The following is a 21,319-nucleotide window of genomic DNA, read 5'->3' on the forward strand; positions in this document are numbered from 1 at the left end:
ATATCAGATCATGTAGTATTTTCACATGCATGGGACAACAATTAACATACAAATTGGGTGAATTGTTCAGGTGCTGGAATGGCTAAAACTTAATCTTAGACAATGATACATGGCATTTAAATGCAGAAATGTACTTAGAATACCCCATTAAACTATCAGAAATATCTTTTAAAGTATTTTAGATGGAAAAAATGGAATTATTGGTAAACAAAGTGATTTGCAACCATCACTATAAAAAAGAGACTGTGGAAAGGTATGGAAATGTCAGATTTCCACAATATTATCTTACCTTTCCTTTCACCAGGAATGATCACATTTCCACAACTTTCCTAAAAAGATTCAGCCGTCTTTTGATCTTTCCTTACCACTTAAAGGCTAGGAAAGGTCAATTGTTTTTCCGAGCAGTAAATGCAAGAAAATGTCACATTTTTACCCTCGTCCCACCCCTATATTCTGTATTAATTGGTTTAAATAATTCAATTTTAAATCAACAAAAGGTCATCCATACACAAAAATGCAACACAGTCAAAGTACAAAAAATGTCTGTCTTGGGTGTTCATCAATACATTCTTTATGACAAACTTTATCAATGGCAGACTCATTGCCTGAATGTTTTCTGTGTACTATAAATGGGAAAAAAAAATAGATGTAATGCCAAAACATTGTACAGTACATAGTGATGCACCAATACCAATAATTTTTGTCAGTATCACCCATTTTTGGTGATATAAGATTGGTATCATTTATGGTTTAAATGCCTAATAGCATAACCGATATTATACACGACATCATTTAATTGCTTTTTTCAATTCAAATTTGTTTTCAACTTCAATATGGCGGCATGCATAGTGAGTGGAATGGACCATTTACAGAAGAACCTATCACTGTGAATTGCTTTAAATAATGGTTATTAGTGCAGTAGAATGGGAAGCCACAAAAGAAAATTCTTTGAAGCTATATGTGGTAATTGACAGTGCAACATGCAAGTGTAAGTGCAAGTATAGCAATGCAACGTTAAATGTAATAGTACAGTGCAACTAGTGTATTAACAATCAGTGCAAGTGTATTATAATATTAAACTGCCGATGATCAGAGATACTGGCTGTTTCTTATGCTTCAATGGCAAAGTATCAGTATTGGCCAATTTTCACCAAGAAAGTATCGGTATCGGATTGGTCGGTAAAGTGGTATCAGTGCATCATTATTTGTATGGTGCATACGTATAGTTAAGTGCATGAGCTTATTATGTTTAAAAGTATGAGCTTGAGCATCATGTGTGTGTGTTTGTGTATTTGTGAGGTTACTTGTCACAGTGTAAAGTACTAGTATCAACTAGTGAGCTAGACACAAGTCTTTTCGACGGATCTTCATCTCAACAAATTGTACAGGACCCATATTTCCTGCTGCATAAGTAAGTGCAGCTTCATTTAGGTTGATATGATGACAGAAATGGTACCACCACCCACTACGATGGTAACTTGCACAGTTCCCCGGCAAATGATCATTATCATTGTTTGTAGTGCTGAATTTCAGTCCATTGTGATGGGAAAAATAGTTATAATGATTTTCCTGTGAACTCTTCAACAGTCAGTCGATACTCCTGACTTGCACTACCTATAATGAAGCGATTGTAGTGAAGATAGGTCAAGGTATTGTCTGCCTTTTGAATGTCCATCCTCAACTCCCATTGACCAGTTTGTGTCAAGATATGCATCAAGTCCAGCTAAGAAGTCATCATTGAGATCTCCAAATCCATCCTTGTAATTCTTCCAAAATAGATTGAAGCTGAAACGGCTATTGTTCCTGTTTCTTTGTATCATGATCCATCCTCCACCATCAGTGATCATGTCACAGTAGACATCGGTAGTAGTGTAAGTCCCCACTGCATTGGTTTTCATCTTGTACACTCCAGATGTGGCTCTGTTTGGTAGCACTCTCCTCAGCTCACAGCAATTTTTGATGGTGACACAATCATCAGTGTACCTTTTAAGGAGGTTATCACAGTATTGATCAGCATTGACCAGTAGTAGTAACAGTGTTAATATGACAAGTTGTGTAATGATGTTCATAACTGTTGTTGTAGGTGATAGTGTCTGGTAGATCAGTTAAAGAAGATATTTTTAGTCTAGAACATTCTTGCAGAAGCTTTCTCCCTAATATACAAACTGTTCTGAATCTTTAGACTGGCATGCTAAATATAGTTGCTCAAATTGCTTGCATACTAAAGACACTATGTAGAATCTGTATAATAGCGTGAAGGAGTATGTTTTAAAACTTGTACAGTACAAATCTGATTCGTTCCATTTCTATAATCTGTTCCATATTTCATTACAATCCAAATAAAGTGCTGTACAAGTTTTTTTTCAAGGTAGCATCTCACAATTTGCAGTTACGTATTTTGCTAGTTAGAAAGATTACTGCACTGTAGACATTTGCGCTAATGCGAATTGACACTTGAAACTGTCAGAGGAGAAAGTGATGGGACACAAAGGTAAGCCCATGATGCGTGTATTGTATGCACTGCTGTTAGCGAAAAGGCACATCTCAGGATGAAGCAATGTCAAACAGTGAATAAATTAAGCCTGTAACCTTACCATTTTCGAGTTGTGTTTGGCTGGAGGCATCAGTTATATGTGACAAAAAGGTACCTTTTTCATGTACACAAGATGTGCCCCATTTGTTGAACTTTGAAGCTTCATAACTTATTGATCATTTCATATAATTGCCTGAACCTTTCCCTGAGTGTAGCTACAGTATCTGGCTGCATTTTGAAACTAAGAGCAAGTTAATCACTGTAAGGAGTCAAGTGTAGCATCAGTTTGTTTGCTGGTATGTAAAATGTGCAGAAAAGATCTTTCGCAAACCCGGTCACATATAATCAGAATAAAATTCTATTGAACTTCTTGGAAGGGTTTAGGGTTGATTTGAGGACATTTTTGGGCTTGGCTATGCCAAACCAATGCTGTCAAGCTGTCATGAAAGGAAATCGAGGTTGTTTTTAGGGTAATATTTTGGCTGAAAAAGCACAGTTAATTGTGATCCTAGAATACAGTACTATAATATTGTAATATGATAATTGGCCGTCATTATTGTTCTGTAGATGTTGCAAAGTTTCAAACCAATTTGAGGGGAGAGAGGCACTTCCCTACAATTAGGGACACATACCCCTATAGCTCCCCTTTTACCCTTACTATGTGACTAAATCCACAAGCTTACCGGATTTCATCCAAGTGACACACTCAGTGCCAACCAGCTGGGTGGGAATTGAGTTTCCAGCTGAATAAATTGTTATCTAATGCTCACAAGAAAGCACACTCTTGAAATACCTTATAACTGGAAAGTTTTGAGGGATGAAACTTTCATGAATTTTGCAAGTAAAAAATAGCTTCATCATGAACTGTTTTGAGGTTGCTATTACCGTAGTATAACAATGGAATGTGTTTTCTAGGCTTTCATGAATTTAAAAATGTGAAAATCGTATTTTAGGCTGCTTCGCAAAAGTTTTGTTCCTTGAAAATTTCCGGCTATATATACAGTACACTATAATACCAAAACTATGTCAGGACTCTGGACAGGCACATGAAAAGTTGCTGGTGTTGGTGTTGACCTGCATCGTACATTATAGATCCAGTATATGGTAATAAATTTGATGCTGGATATATGCACATGTTTATTTCATACGTCATTATTTACCTGGAAAGAAATCCTGCTCTAATACCTGTAACCTTAAAGGGCATCAATTGTGGTAATTTTACTTACAATTTGAAAGGTGCGTATAGTTAAGTGCATGTGCTAAGTGTGTTTAAAGGTATGTGCTTGAAAATCACGTGTGTGTTTGTGAGGTTACTTGTCACAATGTGAAAGACAACTAGCGAGCTACACAAAAGTCTTTTCGACGGATCTTCATCTCAACAAATCGTACAGGACCCATATTTCCTGCTGCATGTGTAAGTGGAACTTCATTAAGATTGATGTGATGACAGAAATGGTACCACCATCCACTCTTAAGATAACTTGCACAGTTCCCCGGGGCACGATCATTATCATTATTTGTAGTGCTGAATTTCAGTCCATTGTGATAGGAAAATAGTTATTTGTTTTCCCTGTGAACTCTCCAACAGTCAGTTGATACTCCTGACTTGCACTACCTATAATGAAGCGATTGTAGTGAAGATAGGTCCAGGTATTGTCTGCCTTTTGAATATCCATCCTCAACTCCCATTGGCCATTTTGTGTCAAGATATGCATCAATTTAAGTCCAGCCCAGAAGTCGTCATTGAGATCTCCAAATCCATCCTCATAACTCTTCCAAAATCGGTTGAAGCTCAAACGGCTATTGTTCCTGTTTCTTTGTATCACAATCCATCCTCCACCATCAGTGATCATGTCACAGTAGACATCAGTAGTAGTGTAAGTCCCCACTGCATTTGTTTTCATCTTGTACACTCCAGATGTGGCTCTGTTTGGTAGCACTCTCCTCAGCTCACAGCAATTTTTGATGGTGACACAATCATCAGTGTACCTTTTAAGGAGGTTATCACAATATTGATCAGCATTGACCAGTAGTAGTAACAGTGTTAATATGACAAGTTGTGTAATGATGTTCATAACTGTTGTTGTAGGTAATAATGTCTGGTAGATCAGTTAGAGTAGATATTTTTAGTCCAGAACTTTCTTGCAGAAGCTTTCTTCCTAATATACAAACTGCTCTGAATCTTTAGACTGGCACGCTAAACATAGTTGCTCAAATTGCTTGCATACTAAAGGAGTGGCTCATCTTATAAGGTTGTACTGTTATAATATTTGTGGGATAAATAAAACTGTTTATTGAAGGTGAAAGTACATACTTGTATCCATTATATAAACCATTAACCACACATCACATCCTGTTTACAGGTTTCTGTATTGTAGTGGTAGTGAGATTATTTCAGCATGTGATGAACACTCAAATAGTGGCTGCACTTAATAGCTTTGTATGTCACAAACTTACACTGATGTACTGTATTTCACGATGACTAAATATTTAGGGCTTCATCAATCTACTGTGATTGCCAATCACAAAGTGACTTTCTGTGCAGTTGAAAAAGTTTTCAGTCTAGTGTCTGCTGTATAATGTGTCATGGACAAGTCACAGTTAACGCTATGTAGAATCTGTGTAATAGTATGAAGGAGTATGTTTTAAAACTAGTTGTACAGTACAAATCTGATTCGTTCCATTTCTATAATCTGTTCCATATTTCATTACAATCCAAATAAAGTGTTGTACAAGATTTTTTCAAGGTAGCATGTCACAATTTGCAGTTACGTATCTTGCTAGTTATAAAGATCACTGTACTGTAGACATTGGCACTAATGGGAATTGACACTTGAAACTGTCAGAGGAGAAAGTGATGGGACACAAAGGTAAGCCCATGATGTGTGTATTGTATGCACTGCTGTTAGCGAAAAGGCTCATCTCGGGATGAAACAATATCGAACAGTGAATAAATTAAGCCTGTAACCTTACCATTTTCCAGTTGTGCTTGGCTGGAGGCATCAGTTATTTGTGACATAAAGGTACCTTTTTCACACACACAAGACGTGCCCCATTTTTTGAACTTTGTAGCTTCATAACATATTGATCATTTCATATAATTGCCCAAACTTTCCCCGAGTGTAGCTATAGTATCTGGCTGCATTTTGAAACTAAGAGCAAGTCAATCACTGTAAGGAGCCAAATGTAGCATCAGTTTATTGCTGGCATGTAAAATGTGCAGAAAAGATACCTTTCGCAAACCCGGTCACATATAATCAGAATAAAATTCTATTGAAACTTCTTGGAAGGGTTTAGGGTTGATTTGAGGACATTTTGGGCTTGGCTGTGCCAAACCAATGCAGCCAAGCTGTCATGAAAGGAAATCGAGGTTGTTTTTAGGATAATAATTTTGGCTGAAAAAGCACAGTTAATTGTGATCCTAGTATACAGTACTATAATATTGTAGTATGATAATTGGCCGTCATTATTGTTCTGTAAATGTTGCAAAGTTTCAAACCAATATGAGGGGAGAGAGGCACTTCCCTACAATTAAAAGCACATGCCCCCATGGCTCCCCTTTTACCCTCACTATGTGACTGAATCCACAAGCTTACCGGATTTCATCCAAGTGACACACTCAGTACCAACCAGCTGGGTGGGAATTGAATTTCCAGCTGAATAAATTGTTATCTAATGCTCACAAGAAAGCACATTCTTGAAATGCCTTATAACTGGAAAGTTTTGAAGGATAAAACTTTCATGAATTTTGCAAGCAAAAAATAACTTCATCATGAACTGTTTTGAGGTTGCTATTACCATAGTATAACAATGGAATGTGTTTTCTAGGCTTTCATGAATTTAAAAATGTGAAAATCGTATTTTAGGCTGCTTCGCAAAAGTTTTGTTCCTTGAAAAGTTCTGGCTATATACACAGTACACTATAATACCAAAACTATGTCCAGACTCTAAACAGGCACATGAAAAGCTGCTGGTGTTGGTGTTGACATGCATAAACCTGCATTGTACATTATAGATCCAGTATATGGTAATAAATTTGATGCTGGATATGTACACATGTTTATTTCATATGTCATTATTTACCTGGAAAGAAGTCCTACTCTAATATCTGTAACCTAAAAGGCCATCAATTGTGGTAATCTTACTTACAATTTTGAAAGATGCGTATAGTTAAGTGCTTGTGCTAAGTGTGTTTAAAGGTATGTGCTTGAAAATCATGTGTGTGTTTGTGAGGTTACTTGTCACAATGTGAAAGACAATTAGCGAGATACACAAAAGTCTTTTCGACGGATCTTCATCTCAACAAATCGTACAGGACCCATTTTTTCTGGTGCAAATGTACGTGGAATGTCATTAAGATTGATGTGATAACAGAAATGGTACCACCATCCATTCTTACGATAGCTTGCACAGTTCCCCGGGGCACGATCATTATCATTATTTGTAGTGCTGAATTTCAGTCCATTGTGATGGGAAAAATAGTTATCTGTTTTCCCTGTGAACTCTCCAACAGTCAGTCGATATTCCTGACTTGCACTACCTATAATGAAACGATTGTAGTGAAGATAGGTCCAGGTATTGTCTGCCTTTTGAATATCCATCCTCAACTCCCATTGGCCAGTTTGTGTCAAGATATGCATCAATTTAAGTCCAGCCCAGAAGTCATCATTGAGATCTCCAAATCCATCCTCATAACTCTTCCAAAATCGGTTGAAGCTCAAACGGCTATTGTTCCTGTTTCTTTGTATCACGATCCATCCTCCACCATCAGTGATCATGTCACAGTAGACATCGGTAGTAGTGTAAGTCCCCACTGCATTTGTTTTCATCTTGTACACTCCAGATGTGGCTCTGTTTGGTAGCACTCTCCTCAGCTCACAGCAATTTTTGATGGTGACACAATCATCAGTGTACCTTTTAAGGAGGTTATCACAGTATTGATCAGCATTGACCAGTAGTAGTAACAGTGTTGACATGACAAGTTGTGTAATGATGCTCATAACTGTTGTTGTAGGTGATAATGTCTGGTAGATCAGTTAGGGAAGATATTTTTAGTCCAGAACTTTCTTGCAGAAGCTTTCTTCCTAATATACAAACTGCTCTGAATCTTTATACTGGCACGCTAAATATAATTGCTCAAATTGCTTGCATACTAAAGGAGTGGCTCATCTTATAAGGTTGTACTGTTGTAATATTTGTGGGATAAATAAAACTGTTTATTGAAGGTGAAAGTACATACTTGTATCCATTATATAAACCATTAACCACACATCACATCCTGTGTACAAGTTTCTGCATTGTAGTGGTAGTGAGGTTGTTTCAGCATGTGATGAACACTCAAATAGTGCACGTGGCTGCACTTATTGTGGCTTTACATATCACAAACCTACACTGATGTACTGTATTTAATGATGACAAAATGTTTATGGATCCATCAGTTGTGTTTGCCACTTTGCCAGTCACAAAGTGACTTTCTGTGCAGTTGAAAAAGTTTTCAGTCTAGTGTCTGCGTATACTGTGTCATGGACAAGTCACTGTTAACACCATGTAGAATCTGTATAATAGTGCGAAGGAGTTTTATTTTTAAAACTTGTACAGTATATATCCAATTCGTTCCATTTCATTCAATTGTAGGTTGTTATTGAAAGTATTGATGTAATTACGAGACAAAATAAATTTGCAGTATGTTTGTATTCTTTGTAGTAGTGGATCAAATGCACCATTGAAAGTTGTTGTAGTCAATCCCACAATCCAAGTAAAGTGCTGTATTAGTTTTCTTCAAGGTATCATGTCGCAATTTGCAGTTACATATTTTGCTAGTTAGTAAGATCACTGTACTGTAGACATTTTGCAGCACGTGACATGGTTACTTGATGTTCAGGATACTATCATGTGTGTAGTGTTGTATCTTATCACATTGAACATTAAGTGTTAGTTATTGTAACAACTCAAGAATTCCATTTCTATGAAAAGTGTTGTGGATATAAACTCGTGGTGGTTGCAAATTGAGACAGTTATAGTGCTTATGTTATCTTCACTAGGGCAGCTGAGATGTGTGTAGTGTTTTACCTATGTATCACACTAAACAACAATGAACTAGTTGGCACAACTCCTAGCATGTGTAGAACATGGGTGGCAGCTTGTGATTGAAATGCTGGCAGTTGTTGTACTGCTTAAAGTAGTTGTGGCACTGACTTTTCGGCCAGTGCATTTTATTGGCACTGTTTTGTCATTTCACATATTTATTTCCAGGTGTCATTATTATTTTTTCAAAATTGTTTCAATTGCAGTATATACCTGTATCACAGACCACCGATAAAATTAATATCAAGAAAAATTACTATTTATGAGGCACAGTGACACTATACAATAAAATAGTGTGTGGTTACAATACAACGTTTAAGTGCAAGTGAAAAAATAGTACATGCCACTTAGTTGGAGGTGCATACCTTGCGACGGATTTTCATTTCAACAAAGAGTGCATGGGCGCCAACTTGTGGAGGCTGCAAGTTGAGGTTATTAATAATATGGAAGCATTTATTGTGCCACCATCCACTCCTGTAGTTAGCTGCACAGTGCACGTGGAAGGTGCTGCTGGCATCGTTGTCATTGTTTGGAGTGCTGAATTTCAGTCCATTTAGAGGGAAAGATGACGTAAACCAATCAGTATCTGTTTCAGTGAACCATCCAGGCCAACTATTAATGGAAGGTCCTGACTAGCTCCTCCAACGCTGAACTGTTTGTAGTGGAGGTCTTGTCTTTTGATAATCCACATCCCATTGGCTAGCTGGTATGTGTTAGAATGTACATCAGTTTCAGTCCAGCCCAGAAGTCTCCATTGGGGTCTCCAAATCCATTTTGATAATCTCTCCAGTTTGTATTGAAGTTGACGAGACTACCTTTCCTGTTTCTTTGCACCACGATCCACCCTCCATCATCAGTGGTCATGTCACAGCACACATCGGTAGTGGTGAACCTTCCTAGTTTAGTATCCGGCTTGTACACTCCGGATGCATATTGTAGCCTGTTCTGTGGTACAATCTTCAACTGAAGATGTCTTTGTCATCAGCTTTATCACCAGCCTTGACCGCTAGTAGAGACAGTATCAGTATGCCGAGTTGTGTAATGATGTTCATAATTGTTGTTGTAGGTGATAATGTAGATCAGTTAGAGTAGAATGAAGGCAGTTACTAGAAGAGCTATAGTCTTAGGCTTATGTACTTGCTGAGCACTTAGCTTACTGTTACAATCAATACTCTCACTCTGTAAACTACCACACTGCAATAACACTACAGTGTACTTACAGGGAATATTTACAGTTAAATGGTACTAGAGAGGTGTGGTTGATCATATAAGGCTTTGTTGTAGTGTAGTGACTTGCTAAGGTGCTTTACTTTACAAGAATATTGAAGAGTAAAAACCATATACCATAGGTAGTATCCTGTGTATACTAACCATATGGAGTGTGGGAGTGGGTTAAGATACAGTGATCTTTAAGTTATCAACCACCTATTAGTATGACCATCTCCTTGTAGTATTTGCTTTTTTGTAACTGCTACATATGAATTACTGACAGCGCTCTTTTACACAACTCTTTTCTGTATTCTACGTTTGTATTGTGTGTACGTACTTGCAAATCCTACGTGTTTGTGTGCTTGTGCATAAAGCATTGGTCCCATATTGGTACAACTACACAAAAATATTTTGCAACTTTCAACCAGAGTAGGGACCATTAGGGATGGGCGGTATTGCATTTTTGAAGAACGGTACGGTATTAGGAAAAATACCTCGGTATCACTAAATGTGACTGGATTTTGGAAAAACGATCCAAATCGCACATTAGAAGTTCCGAGATAAACGGTTTTAAAGAATTGAAGCCAGCATAACTCTCCAAGGATAGCAAGCACGCGTATGAAATTTACACAAAAGATGCATCAATCTGTTACCTTTCAAGCCACTTCCAGTACTTGTAGCTGCTTGTACAGTTTCCCGCCAAATAAGATAGAAAATCTGAGCAGTTGGACGAGCGAAGTAGTATCACGAGTGCTCACAAAGGGGTGGAGGCTGGGGGGTAGCGGGGAGGGCAAAAGTTAGACTTCAAAATGGAGGCAGACCACGATTGAAGTCCAGACACTAGATTACAGGGCTGTGCTGGCTCCTTAGTGGCTGATGTGTAGCAAAATCAACAGAGAACACGTCTGGCCAACATTATAAGGCTGTCCACCAGTAAACCACTGACTCTTGCCAAGCCAGGTCCTTCACAAGGCCTGAAACCGCCATTCGAACACTCCACACCACCCAGAAAAGACGTATGTAAAAGCCAGCCTCGTGTAGTTTGAGTAGTGCTGAGGGTCAAAACTTGTAGTACGATAGTGTAGCTATCCACTGGTGGTGTTAGTTTGATTTTGCCTGATGTGCGATTTGGATCGGTTCTGTAAAATCTGGTCACAAATACCTTTTAAACATGGGTAAGCTATGATTTGCACTTATACGCACATTGTTTTAAAAGATAAAAATGAAACAACAATAATATTGTGCTACAAAGTAAGTTTTGAAGTATCCCAAAAAGTAAAAACCATTGTGAATACGTCAGCACACATAGCTCTGTGCTTTTCCACAGCGTAAACATGGCTGTATGGGGCTTGACTTCATGTACGTATGGTCTACAATAAACCACCAAAAATTAATTACTACATCAAATTCGGTATTTGGTATTTTTAGAAAACCACTTCAGTATCTGATAAATACCTTTATTAACTACTAATACCTAAAAAAATACCTCCCAACCCTAGGGACCATAGCACATCGATAAAAAGTACTGAAATGAGGTGGAGTAGTGTACGATATCAAATCACAGTAACACAATAAGAAATACTTTGACTGGTAAACCCACGCATACCGCATCAAAAGAAGTGGCACCATGCACCCCAGCTACCATTTATCAACCCGTTACACAGCGTTACGAATCAAGAACTGTTCGAAAAGTGCCTCTGCAATCAAAGTAGCCACTAAGAAAATATGGACAATTTCCATTATGAAGGGAAGCTATCACGTGCTACCACCAAATCACCACCTTTCACTGTCAGCAAAGATGAATGGGACACAAAGGAGGACACTGGTAAATCCATAAAGAATACTGTGGTACCTCTCAGGCCGGAGCAACGTCGAGCAGTGAAAAAATCAAGCCCGTAGCCTTAGCCATTATCGAGTTGTGCTTGTCTGAAGGAATCATTCAGTCAGTCAGTAGAAAATTATACGAAGATTACGAAGTGTATATTTAGCCGGTACCGGTTTGCAAACACTAACGGCTATTGTGCCGGCACTAGTAGGTTGCCCCGAGCATTCAACTTTAGGGCACGCGTCTAGTAGGTTGCCCCTAGCATTCAACTTTAGGGGATGTGAAAAGTAGTTCCTTAGCGTTAGGGGTAGGCTAGGGTTCAGCTTTGGTTTCTTCTTCACATAGAAGTCACTTCAGTCGGATGTTTATAACGTAGAAACTAAATAATATGACTAGCTGCAGCACCGGTGGTATAATCGTTACAAACATTGCTTATGAGTACGGATGCCCGGGTTCGAACCCCCGCTTAGACAACTTTTATTTTCGCTTTCTTAGGTTTTTTGTACAAGTTTTTTTTTTAATGCACGTAACATTCTAAGTATTATACCCTCCACTGCCGGCAAAATAGCCGGCAAAACAGTGTAACCGGTACCGGCTCTATATAACCTGCCAAAATTATATGTTTTAAAAAATCCGTAGCAACTTGTTGAAAGTGCTATGGGTTGATCTGAAAGCTTGTTTGGACTTAGTTTTACCTAACCAATACTGCCTGATCATCAAGAAAATTGAGGCTGGTTTTGGGTCATGTTTTTTTTTTTGTGGGCCATGCCTACTCCTTTGTGGTCCCTACTATTAGTACTACTGTACTGTATGATATAAGTATATTATATGTTGAATGGTCCATATTATGTTCAAGTCATTTTATTTTATTTTAAAAGTTAGCTTAATTACACATTTATATGTACAGTACTCATATACTTATTACTTGGTGTGCTTAATGTTATGTGTATCATTACAGTGTTTTATTGGTATCCTCAGGCCACAGAGAACATTGGTAACCTAACAATGGGCAAGTGGCAACAGTTGATGGATCCTATAAAGGAGATGGTTGATGTGCTGAAAGTTGTCAGGGAGTTGTCCGGGATTAAGAGGGGATCATGGGTGCATATTAAGAGAGGAATGTTTAAAGTTGATATTTCCAGGGTGAGTTGTGTGTGCACGTGTTGTGTTTGAGTTTGTGTGTGTGTGTGTGTGTGTGTGGTTTCCTTGAGCAAGAAATGTTACTCACATTATTGCTCCAGCTGTTTAAATGGGGACCTGGTGGTCTGGTGTCAACTGGGGAAGCAACCTACGCAGCAGTAACATCAATGGGTACCTGGGGAGCAATGCAAAATGTCCATGTCTCACAACTGGAAGATTCAGGTGGGACTTCGGGTGCCCACACCTTTATCTGTGAGACATGGTACAACCTCCTGTGGGTTACACTGAATCAAAGCACCTGAGTAGTGCACAGGTGTCCCAGTGCTGATTCATTGGGTAGGCGTGACTGCTAGCAACAACCAAAGGTTTTACTTAGCTTGCTTTGTGTGTGTGTGTGCATGTAGTGTGTGTGTGTGTGTGTGTGTGTGTGTGTGTGTGTGTGTGTGTGTGTGTGTGTGTGTGTGTGTGTGTGTGTGTGTGTGTGTGTGTGTGTGTGTGTGTGTGTGTGTATTTCTGTAGTGTGTACATATTTTGCATGTCTGTAGTGTATTGTGTGTGTCTTTACATCAACATTTCATTGATCAGGTTGACTATGTAGACTGCTCTTGTAATAAAGCAGTATTGCTGATGATCCCAAGAGTTGACTACAATCATAAGAGAGGTCACCTTAGGTCACAAGACCCACCGTAAGACTAGACGCCGTCCACCTCAAAAGGGTTTTGATGCTGAAGCAATAAGTACAGTATAGTGAATACACACATTGACTTGCAGTGCTATTTTTTAGGGCTGCACCGATTCCACTTTTTACCGATACTTCAAATACCAAGTACTCAGCTGGGAAGTATCTGCAAGTACAAGTACCGATACCAAGTACCTTAAAGTAGCTACTTCATAGTGCACACATTTATTATATAGTACATTTCATGGTATTCTTGTACAGGTTTTCAGTATGGTTCATGTCTATAATGAAGTAGTCAATCAAGATCCACAAAGTAGGAAGTCACTGAAATGCAAACCAGTGGATTTTCCAGTATTTTTACTGGAGAGGTGTAGATAATACCATAATGGTGCTTACAAAAACACAAAATATTCTAATACTAAAACAGCCACTTTTACCTTATTGCTCTATTAGAGTTATTGACTGTTCTATTAGAGTATATCGATTTTTCTCAGTAAAGCGTTTTCACACGTAGGTTGCAGCATAGATCAGTAATTTTGCTGGTAGCTATTGGTGTTATACTTGATGCTATTAGGTGTCCACTGTGCTAGTAAAATAAGCAAGTACAAACGAACGTTATTTTATTCTCGCACGTGATAAGAATCGGTATCTGCAACAATATAATGGCCGATTCCGATACTTCATGAAAACAGCGGTATCGGTCCGATACCGATACTATTTTTTAATACTGAGCTAGTATTTGCATAGTAATTAGAAATAATTATTTTGTAATCATTCTGAGTACCGTATAGCAGGTTTTGTCTACGAGTCCTAAAATTTGCGAACCAGCCAAATTATTCTTTAGCAGAAATTTGTGCGATTGTAAAATGTGTGAGCAAGCAAAAGTAAAACTCAATGACATGTGATTGTCATTAAATGGCATCAACAGTGGCTTGTGCCGACACTTTTGCAATAGAAAGTATTATGTGGCTACCATGTGTATATTATGCGGCGGTATTGTTTGGGGAACGTTTTTATGGTTGAAATTCTTTACTATTCAAGGAAATTTGGACAATTTAAGTCATATCGGTGAGGAGTTGTAAAGTATGAAAGCGGTAACATCCATTATCCCTTTGCTGTAGCCATGTGCAAAGAAGGTACTATTGTTGGACATGTCCCACCAGATAGTTTCAGCAGCTTGCTGCATTTTTTAAACATAGAAGGTTTGTCTATTGCTGCAAGGTGACAGGACCAAGGGAGTACTATGACAAAGGGGTCTCCATGTACCCTGCATCCTTTGAATTTAAGGGTTATAACAAGATAGATGCAGAGAATGTAAAAGATACAGTGCTTTTCCATTCTGAGTGGAATATTGGCTTGCGTCCACATTACAGCAAGTGTCCAGAATATCTTGCACACAATCATCTTCAAACAAACTCTACATTTCATAAAGATGACTACTTATACTTCAAAATTTCTCATCATGATCATGGATTATAATCAGATAGAACACAACAATGTATTATGGTGCCAAATGTGCATGGCTATATTCCTAAGTTTTTAAAAAAATTGTTTTTAACTTTTGTAGCTATACTTTGTATGGTGTATGATTTACTTTAAGTACAATTAAGGTAGTTGTGCAGTTGCCTTAACACAATGGTCTGGTTAGTTATACCGGATCCACTAGTTAAATAAAGTACACATGGATGTAATGAATATTGTATATAAACAAGAGCACAATGTACAACTGTGAAGTGTATGCATTTGTTTGGACTATAAGGCCTAAAATTATAATTATGCTACACCACATAGCTAAGTATGTACATTAAATTGTATAATGAAATTCAGTGCTAAACTAAATTCTTTTTTTTATATTGCGTACTATTATGTATTATAAGGTAGTGCTTATTCTAGTATTAAATCTCAGCGACATGAGTGTATATTGCAATTAATGTTGCATGACGGCACAGTATAACACTAGCTTTACATAATCATAAAGCTTGATGGACTGAGGTAGAGAAATAGAACTACAATATCCCTGTAGTCTTTTTAAAATGTGCATTTTGGTTTCCATATGTTTTGGTTTCCATATGTTTGAATAGAATTAATAAAATGTAGCATTGTACATCATTATTAACAGTGCTGTGAACTTTATTAACATTGTATGCAAAGTACAGATAAAGTGCATGAGAACCTGCTTATATTACTCTATCTTGAGTATACTGTAAAAAGAAAACATGAGTCCAATGCATTGATTGTACTATTTTTATCCTGAGGCAGAATTATGTCTGTGTTGAAGCACTAGATCTGAAGTAGCTCCATAAATGGATATGCATTGTTATGGTTGCATGCGCAGCTGCTTTTGCTATGCATGTTTAAATTTTGAGACATTTAGGTAACTGGTTGTAGCTATTGCTACACTGGATGTATAGAATATCAAGTGGACCTGTCAACTTTGCACTACCTGTTCATTTTTTACAAGTAACAGCTTATAATTGTTGTGCAGGTATTGTTTGCTATGATCACATAGTTGCTAGCAATACACATCACTGAGTTTAAATTAAATTCATTAATTTGCAGTTAAAATTGCAAGTTTCTTGGCCTGATAAACAGCAAATCTGCAGTGTATGGCTACCATTCTCCCTAACACAAGGCTTCAAATTATTCTGACCAAAAATATGCATAAAGGGCCTTCTACACACAACCAATTTACCCAGTTTTGATGATTCATAATTGAAATAAGGTATAATTATATATATATATCAACTTGATATTTAGTCAACAGTGAGACCACACATGCTGGTGCTACATGTGCATGCATGCTAATATGAACTAGCTTATTCACAATAATACTAATAATATATAGCTACCATCATATAGGACTCTCCCATTAGTATAGTAGAATGTGGATGATCAATACATTTGTAACTATTTGCTAGTATTGCATGACATACAAGCTAATATGTAATACAATAATTATGTTCAACTAGATATTAACAGTCACTGTGGTATAGTTAGGCCCCTATTCGGTGATTATTAGTTTCTCATCCAGCCTTTCTAATTATTATGATGCGGGCGGGAGGGTATTACCATTATGCCATTATTTTATAATATTAACACACTGATGTACAGACCTTGTCCAAATTGTCTTTCTTTCTTACTACAAACATTTCCTTCACCACTTTTCGTGATCGCCAACTGTTTTTCGACAGTCAACTGAAAGCCTGCTTTGATGAAGTCGATAGAGCACGATTGCAACTGGCACTGCAGCAATTTGCTAAGGAAAACAACAGTTCTCCTGGTGATATATAGCGAATTGTAGCGTTCATCAACAAAGATTATAACAGTTTGGTATCACGTGTTCTTCTGAGCATGCGCAGGGTAAATAATGGCTTACCATGCGGTAGCTTAAGAAGGGTGCGGGCGGTGGATGAGAAACTAATAATCACCAAATAGGGGCCTTATATGCACTATTGGCTGTACAGTAGCATGTGCCCTAATTATAGCTACTAAGCTACCAGTACAATATCTTCAAGTTGCTTACAACAGAGAACACATACAGTAATAATATTGTCATTCATTGGAAACCCTGCTGAGTGAAGATCAAGACACACGGTAGTGTGTCGTGCGGCCCAAGAAGCCGGCGCGTAACACCCGTGAGTATATTGACAGGAAGAAAGAAAACGCAATTTTCGCACCTCCATAGCTCTGTGCTGCCTCGATGAAACAAGACGATTTTTGCTGTGGACACTCCCTCCACCTTCAGTACTACACATTCCAAATTTGAGCGAAATCGCTTTCTAGCGTTCCCGAGATATGCGACTTCAAAAATTGGCTTAGTTTCTTCGTTTGTTTTTCTTATTTTCTTCCTCTTTTCGCACACTTACAAAAACTGGTCTATATCAATGATTTACCAGAGTGTATATCATCATCCTGTGGTCTTTTCGCAGACGACTGTGTGTTATATAGACCAATAACCAATCAAATCGATCAAAAAACTCTTCAGCAAGACTTATACAATTTACAGCTTTGGGCAAATAAGTGGTTAATGATGTTAAACGTGAATAAATGTGAAGTTCTACACATTTCACTGAAACAGATCATCAAGAAGTTGTACTTATTATATGATGAACCACTAAAGTGTGTAAATGAAGCTAGATATTTGGGAGTAATGATTGACTCCAAGCTTACTTTCAACACACATGTAAATTTAGTATGTAAGAAAGCAAACAATACCTTGTCCTTCCTGAGAAGAAATCTGTCTTCATGCCAGCGTGAAGTGAAAGCTGAAGCTTACCTGATGTATGTGCGTCCTATACTGGAGTATGCTACTTGTGTCTGGGCCCCTCACACCCAATGTAATATTAACAAGCTAGAAGCTGTTCAAAGGCGCGCAGCCAGATTTGTTATTGGAGATTTTCGCTCCACCAGCAGTGTAACACAAATGCTAACTACCTTGAAATGGAACAGTTTAAATTATCGTCGAAATATGTTAAGACTCCAAATAATGTACAAAATTACTCATCATATTGTGGACCTTACTCTACCAGAATGTATCACTTTTAATAGAGGAATTACCCGGGGTCATGAGTACAAACTTACCCTGCCATTCACTAGAATTGACACATATAAATTCAGCTTCTTTCCTTCCACTGCTATACTATGGAACAACTTGCAACCAGAGACTGTTGAAGCTTCATCTATCACTGTGTTTAACAACCTTCTTATAAATGAACTGTAAAATTGTAATTAGTTAGCTTTAGCTATATATTTTGATTTATATATTGCATTTATACTCGCTGTGCGAGGTCTTGCAATTATAATAATAATAATAATAATAATAAACTGCTATAAAACGCGAACGCCATATCCGATCGCCTTGAATTTTGGCACACAGAAGGGGGTATAAAGGCGCATCTCTGTACCAACTTTGGTTGGAATACGATAAACAGGCAAAGAGTTATGAGCGATTATTCACGAAAAATAACAACAATATGTTGTCACGCCTACAGGGTAAACCGCGTATGGGAAGAAGCTGAAAATCGGTGGGTGAATAGGTTAACTATTGAACCTCAAACCTTTTGTGGTTTGAAGGAAATCGAGCTAAAAACCAGGAAGATACAACGAAAAAACCAACAGTACGTAACAATTACGCAATCGAGATTGGCTAATAAAAAAACGACTGCTTGCCACGCCTACCAGGTAAACCGCTTGGGGTAATGCTTTGAAAATCGCTGTACAGATGGAGTTATCATCTTAGAAAGGCTCTTCAATGGTGTAGAAGAATCAGTCTTAAAGCCACGGAGTTATAACACTAAATCCAACTTGGTGTAGCAAGTGCGAGATCGAGATACTCTAATAGAGCAGTCATCCTAATAGAGCAGTCACCCGAAGAGAATTCAAGAGATCAGTTAGAAACAAGCAACCTGTATAGAGATCAGCTACAAACAAGTCACCCTGTAGAGAGATCAGTCACAAACAATTCACCCTGTAGAGAGATCAGCTAGAAGAAGTTACCTTGTAGGGAATTCATGCAACTATAGAAAGAGATAATTTAGCTAGAAGAAATCCCCTTGTAGAGTTCAGCTACAAAGAAACCACAATGTAGAGAGTTCAGCTACAAACAAATCGCCCTGTAGAGAGATCAGCTAGAAGAAGTTACCTAGTAGAGAGTTCAGCTACAAAGAAACCATCATGTAGAGAGTTCAGTTGCAAACAAATCACCTGTAGAGAGTTCAGCTACAAACAAATCTCCCTGTAGAGAAATCAGCTAGGAGAAGTTTCCTTGTAGAGAGTTCAGTTACAAAGAAACCACCATGTAGAGAATTCATTTACAAACTAGTGACCCTGTAGAGACATCAGCTAGAAGAAATTACCTTGTAAAGAGTTCAGCTACATAGAAACCATTCTGTAAAGAGTTCAGCTGCAAAACAATTACCTGTACAGAATTCAGCTACAAACAAATCACCCTGTAGAGAGATCAGCTAGAAGAAGTTGCCTTGTTGATAGTTCAGCTACAAACAAATCACCCTGTAGAGAGATCAGCTAGGAGAAGTTTCCTTGTAAAGAGTTCAGCTACATAGAAACCATTCTGTAAAGAGCTCAGCTGCAAACAAATCACCCTGTAGTGAGATCAGCTAGAAGAAGTTACCTTGTAGAGAGTTCAGTTACAAAGAAACCACCATGTAGAAAGTTCAGCTACAAACTAGTGACCTTGTGGAGACATCAGCTAGAAGAAGCTAACTTGTAGAGAGTTCAGCTACAAAGAAACCATTATGAAGAGAGTTCAGCTGCAAACAAATCTCCCTGTGGAGAGTTCATTTAGAAGAAGTTACCTAGTAGAGAGTTCAGCTACAAAGAAACCATTCTGTAAAGAGCTCAAATCACCTGTATAGAATTCAGCTACAAACAAATCACCCTGTAGAGAGATCAGCTAGAAGAAATTACCTTGTAGAGAGTTCAGCTACAGTAAAAAGAAACCACAATGTAGAGAGTTCAGCTGCAAAGAAATCACCCTGTAGAAAATTCTGCCACAAACAAATTGCCCTGTAGAAAGATCAGTTAGAATAAGTTAACTTGTAGAGAGTTCAGCTACAAAGAAACCACCATGTAGAGAGTTCAGCTAGAAGAAATTACCTTGTAGAGAGTTCAGCTACAAAGAAACCATCATCTAGATAGTTCAGCTGCAAACAAATCACCTGTAGAGAGTTCAGCTACAAACCAATCTCCCTGTAGAGAGATCAGCTAAAAAAAGTTACCTTGTAGAGAGTTCAGTTAGAAAGAAACTACCATGTAGAAAGTTCAGCTACAAACTAGTGACCTTGTGGAGACATCAGCTAGAAGAAGCTACCTTGTATAGAGTTCAGCTACAAAGAAACCATTCTGTAAAGACCTCATGCAGCTGCAAACAAATCACCTGTACAGAATTCAGCTACAAACAAATCACCCTGTAGAAAGATCAGCTAGAAGAAGTCACCTTGTAGAGAGTTCAGCTACAAAGAAACCACAATGTAGGGAGTTCAGCTAGAAGAAGTTGCCTTGTAGAGAGTTCAGCTACAAAGAAACCATCATGAAGAGAGTTCAGCTGCAAACAAATCTCCCTGTAGAGAGTTTAGTTGGAAGAAGTTACCTTGTAGAGAGTTCAGCTACAAAGAAACCATTCTGTAAAGAGCTCAGCTGCAAACAAATCACCTGTACAGAATTCAGCTACAAACAAATCACCCTGTAGAGAGATCAGCTAGAAGAAGTTATACCTTGTAGAGAGTTCAGCTACAAATTTAAAGAAACCATCATGTGGATAGTTCAGCTGCAAACAAATCACCTGTAGAGAGCTCAGCTACAAAGAAACCACCATGTAGGGAGTTCAGCTAGAAGAAGTTGCCTTGTAGAGAGTTCAGCTACAAAGAAACCATCATGAAGAGAGTTCAGCTGCAAACAAATCTCCCTGTAGAGAGTTCAGTTAGAAGAAGTTACCTTGTAGAGAGTTCAGCTACAAAGAAACCATCATGAAGAGAGTTCAGCTACAAACAAATCACCCTGTAGAGAGATCAGCTAGAAGAAGTCACCTTGTAGAGAGTTCAGCTACAAAGAAACCACCATGTAGAGAGTTCAGCTAGAAGAAATTACCTTGTAGAGAGTTCAGCTACAAAGAAACCATCATCTAGATAGTTCAGCTGCAAACAAATCACCTGTAGAGAGTTCAGCTACAAACAAATCTCCCTGTAGAGAGATCAGTTAGAAGAAGTTACCTTGTAGAGAGTTCAGCTACAAAGAAACCATTCTGTAAAGAGCTCAGCAGCAAAAAATCACCTGTACAGAATCCAGCTACACTGTAAAAACTGAAAGGTAGATTTAACCCAAAAAAATGGGT

General features: G+C 38.0%; 1 protein-coding gene across 3 annotated transcripts; it reads left to right on the plus strand.

The window, feature by feature from the left end:
- Positions 1 to 2,227: 2,227 nt before the first annotated feature.
- Positions 2,228 to 15,391, plus strand: LOC136252744 (transcription elongation factor SPT5-like). 3 transcript variants are annotated; one of them, XR_010699777.1, is made up of 5 exons: positions 5,203 to 5,403; positions 12,630 to 12,794; positions 13,377 to 13,528; positions 13,576 to 14,538; positions 14,592 to 15,391. XR_010699777.1 is itself a non-coding variant. In XM_066045310.1 (4 exons), exons 1-3 carry the CDS (start codon positions 5,391 to 5,393, stop codon positions 13,479 to 13,481), a joined length of 303 nt encoding a protein of 100 aa, XP_065901382.1. In that variant the 5' UTR covers positions 5,208 to 5,390; the 3' UTR covers positions 13,482 to 13,528; positions 13,576 to 13,773. The 3 variants fall into 3 exon arrangements, 1 of the variants encoding a protein (XP_065901382.1); XR_010699778.1 differs by lacking the exons at positions 5,203 to 5,403; positions 14,592 to 15,391 and adding an exon at positions 2,228 to 2,261 and having other exon boundaries at positions 13,576 to 13,773; XM_066045310.1 differs by lacking the exon at positions 14,592 to 15,391 and having other exon boundaries at positions 5,208 to 5,403; positions 12,610 to 12,794; positions 13,576 to 13,773.
- The last annotated feature ends 5,928 nt before the right edge of the window (positions 15,392 to 21,319 follow it).

This window comes from Dysidea avara, chromosome 4, assembly GCF_963678975.1.
Source record: "Dysidea avara chromosome 4, odDysAvar1.4, whole genome shotgun sequence".
NCBI lineage: Eukaryota > Metazoa > Porifera > Demospongiae > Dictyoceratida > Dysideidae > Dysidea > Dysidea avara.